At 36.5% G+C, this 8,519-nt stretch overlaps 1 protein-coding gene and 1 long non-coding RNA gene across 2 annotated transcripts in view; one reads left to right on the top strand and one right to left on the bottom strand.

Annotated features, from left to right (window-relative positions):
* Positions 1-6,222, bottom strand: part of LOC103129301 (C-type mannose receptor 2-like) — a 13,976-nt gene extending 7,754 nt beyond the window's left edge. The window contains exons 1-4 of the mRNA XM_016664958.1: positions 6,150-6,222; positions 5,986-6,050; positions 5,440-5,841; positions 4,984-5,340 (exon numbers count right to left, since the gene is read on the bottom strand). Coding sequence (XP_016520444.1) covers positions 4,984-5,340; positions 5,440-5,841; positions 5,986-6,019 — 793 coding nt within the window. The 5' untranslated portion in view covers positions 6,020-6,050; positions 6,150-6,222. The remainder of the gene's footprint in view (positions 1-4,983; positions 5,341-5,439; positions 5,842-5,985; positions 6,051-6,149) is intronic.
* Positions 980-5,679, top strand: LOC107834155 (uncharacterized). Its single transcript, XR_001659942.1, has 3 exons — positions 980-1,068; positions 3,774-3,777; positions 5,668-5,679. It is a non-coding gene; the product is annotated as an uncharacterized LOC107834155 (long non-coding RNA).
* Positions 6,223-8,519: the final 2,297 nt, after the last annotated feature.

The following is an 8,519-nucleotide window of genomic DNA, read 5'->3' as shown; positions in this document are numbered from 1 at the left end:
TGTCCTTCATGTTAGTCACTGTGACCAGGTCAGTGTGTTTCTCTCTGCAGTACTGCTGAGCTTCAGTCCAGGTCTTATTCTCATTAATGTAGTGAAACTGATAGAGCTGACAGTCCATCATACAACATTGACCTAAACACATTCCAACACTTTAAATGACAAAAAGACACAGTAAGCTACCAACTTAACAATAATTATGTTATAGATATTCAAAGCTTAGTTTGTTAGTTTAAATTACTTTTGCTAAATATTTTAACCATATTGTTTATGTTAATTAACCTCTTACCTGAAAAGACGAGCAACATCTGGTCTGTCAGATGGACGAGTTTTGCTCCGTTGGAAATAAAAATCTAAAGTAAACAAGAGAATTGGCATATTTTTTTTAAAAACTAATTGAAGATTTAAAAAAACTCTCCAAATAGATAAGTTGTGCCCTTCAAGGACCTTTTCTTGAACATTCTGTTACATTTTGATTTATATTGTGATTATTTTTTTTTAATTCAGAGCTGTAGTTTACTTAATGAATTAACTGTCATATATTCAACAACTGTAGATTTTTGTCTAAAACTGTTCCTTACAGGACGATCTCCTAAATGAAAATTTTATGACTTCAACTACAGAAAATCCAAATTTTAATGTTTCTTGTGTTAATCAGACAAATGTCCTTTGCTGATGAACTTGGTTGGAAGGGATCCTTGCTATCAAATCTTAAATTTGCCACACAAATTCTATGATATTCAAGTCCAAACTCTGACTGGACTAAAGTGAAATTTATTATTTCTATGTAAAAACAGAAAATCCCTGGGGTTCACTGATCAATTGTCATCCTTATTGTGTAAACTTCAGATTTTTCTGAGTCATTTTCTTCATATCACTGAACTGTTAAATAGTTATTTTAGTTAGATATTCCTGTGTTAATGGTTTGTGATTCATGTTAGCTTTTTTATTGAGTGAAAGTTGTGGTGTGAAGTGAGTCTATGGGGGAATTTTCCTGCTATAATCCAAGAGCACAAATGTTCAGTCTGGAAGCAGGATTTCATGTCTTTTGTTCTCAAAACTTTTAATACTGTTTGAACCTGCGCCACCCACTGGATGAAGGGAGAAATAACGGCTACAGCTTCCTGCTTCGTGTTACACTAAACATCCGCCAGCAGTGAGTTACTGGTCACTAACAGCCTTCTGATATTAGGCAGGAATTTGTTCACCCAATCAGCTCCCCACATCCAGTGGGTGGTGCAGGTTGCTATCGATAGCAGCCACAGAGGCAACCCGCTAGAAGGAACCAAATGCACCCAGTACACTTTCATTCTACTGGTTGAGAGGTTGCCAGGCGACTGTGCCTAAAGGCGTTTTCAAAAGCGAGCAGAGAGCAAATGTGACCGCGAGGGGAAATTTGGAGTAGAAGCGTTACAAGTTTTTAGAAAAAAAGACATGAAGTACTGCTTTCAAAATGAAAATGTGTGCTCTTGGATTATGGCAGAAAGATTCTTCCATGTGAGATTCGCCACTATTTTGTTTTGACCAATACGTTTGTGACATGACTTTGACATGCATATTGTTCCAGTCATTTGATTTTTGGGAACTTAAATTCCCCATAAAGTTCCAGGTTGTCTGTATCTAAGTCCCTGTTACTGTATTCACGTCTAATTCAGACAAAAACACAGATGGTGTTGAAATATTACCCTCCAGGAAGTTTATATCTTAAACATAAACATGGTCATTCAGTTCCATCCCATTCTGCTTTTCCAAATCTGATGTCTTTCAGTGCAGCCGTCCCTGATTCAGCTGTTTGAAGATGGATACAGTGAGCTAAGTTCATTAATAATAATTCAGACTTTAATCTGCCATTAGTATTAATACTTTTGAGGATTTCATAGGATAAAAACCTATAAAAACACAGAGTTGTGGTTTCCAGGAAGGTTTAATACTTGTCTCAGTTTCAAAAATGTAAAATTTTGTTAAAAACATATAAAACTGTATTTAAATCCATTGCTACACAATTATAGAAACAGGCTTTTACAATCGAAAATGAATAAGAGGTATTATACAGACATATTATTATCAATGTCAATGTTAATATTAATATTAATTTAAGAAGGTAATGGAATCATAACAGTCAATAATAACAGTTTAGTGAGAAACCTATTGGAGTTTATCAAAACATATAATACACACTTTCTGATATTTACATAGATATTATGAAGTCACTAAATACTCATTTTTGAGAGGAAATAAAATTGGATTTACTTTTAATTAAGTTTTTAGCCAGATAATTTATGCAAATCCTCTTACCTTAGAAAATAAACAGATGATCCACTGATTTCCTGTTATTTTCCTTTATATGTTTGTGCTGATGAGGCTTTTTTTCCCCCTATATGCTCCTATGGTAACTGCTTGACAAATGTTTTTATTTTTTTCTGTGTATGAAAGTTGTTGTGAGTGTGAAGTAAACACATGAGTAAGGTCCACCCATAATTTGATTTGACCAATCAGAGTTTAACAGCTTTTCCTTGTTTTCTATGATTATTGGACACCATTTCCTTGAGCTTCTGGGTTTTGGGGGTTTTGCATTTTTTTATTTCCCCATTCATTTCTAGGTTGTCTGTTATTACATGTCTTGTTGTTGCGTTCACTTATGACCCTGAAAAAAACGTAGATATGAAACATTAATTTCCATGAGGTTCGTACAATGAAGTTGAAAACTCCTGCTTTTAAAAGTTTGAATTCTTGGAACATGAGAACATGTCGGCTCATAAAACAGTGAAAAATGTACATCTGGTTACATCCTCTTCCTGGGATTATGTAAAGAAAATTTCCCCAAATGTTTCCCACTTGTACATCCTGGATAAACAATGACCTTCGTGAGCTTGGGAATAACATTAGAATATTCAAACCTCATGAAAACATGTCACGCTATGTCCAAAATTATTTACACTTCTGTGGAAATGTTGTTTAAATGCATATTTATTTATTTAGCAAAGAAGTTGTTGACAGAGTTCAGATCCAGGTGGATGAGCCGCTCCGCCTCATCACTTATAACCAGCTTACAAAACTTTTGTTATCCTGTTGATATCAAAAACCCAGAGTTATGTCTGGGTTTCCCTCCTGGATCTGATTCTCACTCAGCTTGATCTCAAATTACCAGAAGGAATGAATTCAGCCATTCACTCTACCTGCTTAACTTATTACCTATAATTTCACAATTTAAGATTGCAAGACTGTTAAATAACTTCATTGATTATTATTTTACATGTTGTGTTATTTCCTGTTTTGAAGCATTTCTTGTTCAGTCGCTGTTTTTCATATTTCCTTGGCTGCTCTGCTCTGCTTTTCATTTAGTTTCCTTGTTTGTTCATGAATAGAACTCATTACATTATCTAATTAGCTTTTTCTTCCTGGTGAAAGTTTCTAACATTGGACTTACAGAGAATCCAGATGTACAAACTGCTTCCTTCTCTCATCAGAGTTCCTGTTTTTAGCTGCAGCATTTGAATATTGAAGCTCTGAGATCAAATTGCCTAATGGAAAACTTTCAGATCTGGATGTCAAAAACATTTATTCTTGAAAAGACTCATAATCTAACTGTACATTTCTTTCATTGATAAAATGAAAAGTGTATTTCAATGATGCTTGAAGAAGACAGAAATTATTTAACCTTCCTTCAGATTATCTGTTTCATGAGTTTTAATATTATTTTGTTAAATTATCAAAATTTCAAATTGAAAGTCTTTGTTTTACTTTTGAGATCTGAGTTTTAACATTTGTAACTTCAGTTTGGTCATTTCATGAGCTTTATAGATCAGTGTGCAAAAATGTATTGAAAATATTGCAAAATGGAATAATTTTACTGGATATTTACTGAAACTTTTATCAATTTCATCCACATTAATAACCTCAACAAAAGAGACAAACATTCATTACTGCTTTATGCTGCATCAGCAGATATGCTGCATAATAGAAATATTCTTTAATGAAACCATCATCACAATCTGTGTCATTGCTGAGAATTTAGATAATAATACATCAAATATTCTAACCTTCAGATGTGTTGAAAATTTGTTTTATTTCTCAAAAGCAACTATTAACATATTATTGCTTCTAGACTTGTGGTAACTTCATTTCTGCAGCAGCAATAACTTCTGATCACATGAACCAGCTGAAATCCAAATTGTGAGCAGGAGTGACAGGAAAAATATATCTTAAATCTAATGAATAAATAAATCAGCAGATATTTTGGTTATACTTTATTGTCTTTTGCTTTAATATAATCAGTTAAACATGTGAGTGATCTGGGTAGCTTAAGCATATAAAGATGCATATTATTAGATCAAATTTAAAACAAGTTGTGTATGTTTTGATAAAACAAATATGAAAATATAAAAACATAACATAAATCCACACAATGTGAAACCAATTCCTTTTCTACATATATCAGTATTCATATACAAGATTATGAAAATAAGTGTGGTATAATACATCACTTATTCTGCTGGTGGATGTTTAGAACAGATGAAGTTAAACTTCTCAGTATCATTTTTTTTAAACCACAGATATTGTCCTCTTGTCTCCATGGCTCCAGACATGTCACAGTCATCCATCGGTTCATTTTGGGCCGAGTTGTTGTAGCTGACCACCTCATCACTGACCCAGAACCACAAATCCAGAGTGCAGGCATAGCTCAGTCCAATCCAGACATAATCAGTCGATGCAAAGTGGGCTTCCTGCTGGACTAATCTCTGATCATCCATGTTGGTGATGGTGACCAGGTCATGGTGGTTCTCTCTGCAGTAGGTCAAGGCGTTCTCCCAGGTTTTATTTTCTGTGATCAGGATCAATGTAGTTTCTGATGAAATAAGGAAAACAAACATCTCATCTGTAGATTTTTTCCAGTCATTATTGTGAACTATTCTTCTGTGTTTCTTTCTTATTTGGTTTCTCTCCCCCTCTCAGCAGAGCATATGGAAAAACAAAATGACATCTTACTATCATAACAGATGAAGGGTTTTCTTTCATCACAGTTCTCATTCTTCCATCTGCCTCCATCATCAAACACAGTCATGGCACATTGACCACTGTTGATTTTCTGATTGTTAAACTTCAGATTCCAGTGTCTGAAGGAGAAATTGTTTCCATCTGACCACATCCAGGTGTCACTGAACAGACCGATAAATATGTAATTTGAATTTGCAGTAGTTAATTTTAACCCCTTGTTCACTTCTCCATCCTGTAGCTCCTTCTTTCCACTGATCAGGTCTGTGTGTTTCTCTCTGCAGTAACTCTGAGCTTCTGTCCAGTTCTTTGATTCATAAATCAGGTGGTATTTCTGTGATGAATTATTTTCTGTGAAATAGACAAGTCAGAGCTAAAAACACTTTCACATGCACTCTTAAAATAAACATTATTGAGAGGAAGTAGACAAAAACAAGACTGTTGTCTCACCACTATAGCAGATAAAATTATTATTTTCATTACAGGATAAATCTCCCCACTTGAGAAAAAAATGGCCATCTTTCCATATAATCCCACAGTTTTGGCCTCCAGGTGAGAAATTATTTGGCTCATTTGTACTTGTTTCCCAGTTTGTCTCACTTTCATTGAACTCCACTCCAGGCAGAGACCAGTGCCAAGATCTCTGAGCTTTTTTTTGATCATACAGACCAATCCAAGCTTCATTTATATCTCCTAGTGAGACACTGATGAGTCTCTTCATGTCCTTCATGTTAGTCACTGTGACCAGGTCAGTGTGTTTCTCTCTGCAGTACTGCTGAGCTTCAGTCCAGGTCTTAGTCTCATTAATGTAGAGAAACTGATAGAGCTGACAGTCCATCAGATGATTCTGAGCTAAAAACAAAACCCAACTTGTTTTAAATCACATTACATCATTAGTTTCATGTGAAACAGAATAAAATGTTTCTTGTTTTATTTTATCTAAACCGCTATCAGTTTAGCTAAAATCTCAAAAATAATATTTGTATACGATCTTACCCATTACAGTAAGAAGAAACAGATTCCACTGCATATTTACTCTCAGTTTTGCATAGAGATGATCACTAAAGAAAAAAAAAAACGTTAAATAATAAATGTATCTTCCAGAAATCCTTCCTAATGATATGATATCTATATACAATGATATCAAAGACAAAACTTACATCTGATTTTCTCCCTTTGTATGGATTCAAGATGATCCAACAGCTTGATGTTTGGTTGTAGACCGTCCTCAGTGAAATGCTCAGTGCCTGATGTTGATTCTTGTTTTAGCACCGAGACTCTATTTGAATATTCAAACCTGATATGCTGATGTTTACATCCTGGAATCCAAAACAAATGTAACACCATAGGTACGTATACGTCAGGTTATTTCCTAATTTAAGTTTTACAAAAGTTTATTTGTTTTCATATTTTCACAGTTTAGATCAGACAAATAGATCCTGATAGGCTTCAGCAAGATCTGAATATTTTGTCTTATTTATAGCTCATTATAAAAACATTTTTTTCATCATCACTTGGTCCAACTCAGCCTGTCTCGGTTCCACATATGTTATTTGGTTTATCTCTGTAACACAGATATTCACAAATATGATAAATTCTGATTATTTCATCATTGGTCGTTTTCAAATTTCAGTGTTTTCATTATGTTTAAACTATATAATATAATAGGGGCATAAAAATAAAGTTCAGCATCCTTCTGCCCTGCCACACCCTAATGTTTCATCTCCATCATGGCCATTAAATCATATGTCTTCTCATCATTATTTTCAACCAAATCAACCGATGCTGCTCGTCTTCTTCACCTTCCTCCTCCCATCTGTCAGACTTTACATATTGTGTGCAGACTGAGTCAGTTTTAGATCTTGACCTGGATCAAGACTGCAGCTCGTTAAAACTGAACCTGTTCTCCTGACATTTCACACCTGTTTGCTCATAAAACAGAACTCATATTATAAACCCACTGTGTTTTACTTCCTGTTGAAAATTCCTCATGTAAGGTTGTTGTTTATGTAACCGGGTGGTGTTATTGGAAGACGTAGTTTACATCTAGTGGTTGTAAATTCCCACCGTGGTTTGGGCCTTTGAACACATCTAGGCCCCGTTCCCCACCGTCACTTCCGTTCACAGCCTTGTTGGGCTCATTAAGCGTATATAGGCACCGGGTGTGCACGCCAATCTGTGTGTGTTTGTTTGGTCTGTTGGTTGAGTTGGCTTTCAGGTCAGATGAGCGCTGGCGCCGTGCTCATCGGGTTGCTGTGTGTTCGGATCGTGGACATTTAATACTGGTAGGATAAATGGATTTTTATGTCACTACTCTACCTGTCTATTATTGTCAGCAGATGCGTCATTGTTTTCTTTGGGTATTGCAGATTGCTGCTGTTGCCTATTGTGCTCCCACATTCAGAACCACAAACCGTGCAGAACCAGAACAGCATAGCTCCTTATTTTTATTAGCGTGTTGGGCACAGCCTTAGGACGGGGTTGGGGCAATGCGGGATTTGTTTTTCTTTTTTTTCTAACATTATTTTGTGTTATTTTGTATTTCTACTAATCTGGTTTGCATTTGTTTTTGGTTCCAATTGCTTCTAGTCTTGTCCTGGGTTTTTGAGCCTTATTGCGTTTTAAATTAGAATAATAAAGTCTATTTTTAATATTGTAAAAGAATGTATAAATAAAACATATTTTGTATACTATTTCTGTTTCCTCATTCTCAGCCAGACCTACCTGGGTATCATTAATTGGGAAACTCTAGACCACTTGATATTTCAGTAGTCTACCAGTTGGCTTTAGGGCCACGTCCTCAGTCACAATCCGGGTTCTTTCCCCCGTGTTACAATTTTCTGGCGTTGTCGGCAGGATCTGGCTGTTTGAACAGATAGCATATTTTTACATTCATTTCTGATACCAATAGTGTTGGTTCTGTGGTAGTGGGGCTTTAGTAGAGGACATTATTGCTGTATTCATTCATTTTTTGGAGTGCTTAGAGTGTGGGAGCATAATAGTGCAACAGTAGGCACATCGTGGGACCTGGCTGGATATTTCCGCCTGTGAACGAGGATCAGCGTTCCTGGTGCGATGGCTGAGGAACTTCAAGAACTCCGGGCTCGAGTCCAGCAGTTGGAGGCCGAAAGGAGCCGTCTGCAGCAGGAGAGGGATTCTGCACGGGCAAATTCAAATCAACANTGTATATTCAATTGCTCCAGTTGATAAGCCTCACCTTGTTAGACAAGTGCACCGTACCTCCATAAAGCCTGCCCTGTCACCTTCAGAGACCTGCTATGATGATTGGCCACCGAGTGCACCGGAGGAGAACGGTGATGAGGAGGATGTGGAGTCGGGGTCTTGGCTGGTGTGCCGAGAGGCTGTTGGTAATCCACCCAGGCCTGTGGTCCCAGAACCATCAGAGAGGCCTCCAGCTCGAACACCTGTTCAGGTGCCGTCAGCTTCGCAAATTCCTCCGAGCACTATGGCTGCCCCTAGAAAGTCCACCCGTAAAACTGCAGGCAAACATTCCAATCCTCAGCATCTCC

Source organism: Poecilia formosa, unplaced genomic scaffold (assembly GCF_000485575.1).
Source record: "Poecilia formosa unplaced genomic scaffold, Poecilia_formosa-5.1.2 Scaffold533, whole genome shotgun sequence".
Classification (NCBI taxonomy): domain Eukaryota; kingdom Metazoa; phylum Chordata; class Actinopteri; order Cyprinodontiformes; family Poeciliidae; genus Poecilia; species Poecilia formosa.
The sequence above is the reverse complement of the archived record's forward strand: the minus strand, read 5'-3'. Positions and strand labels throughout refer to the sequence as shown.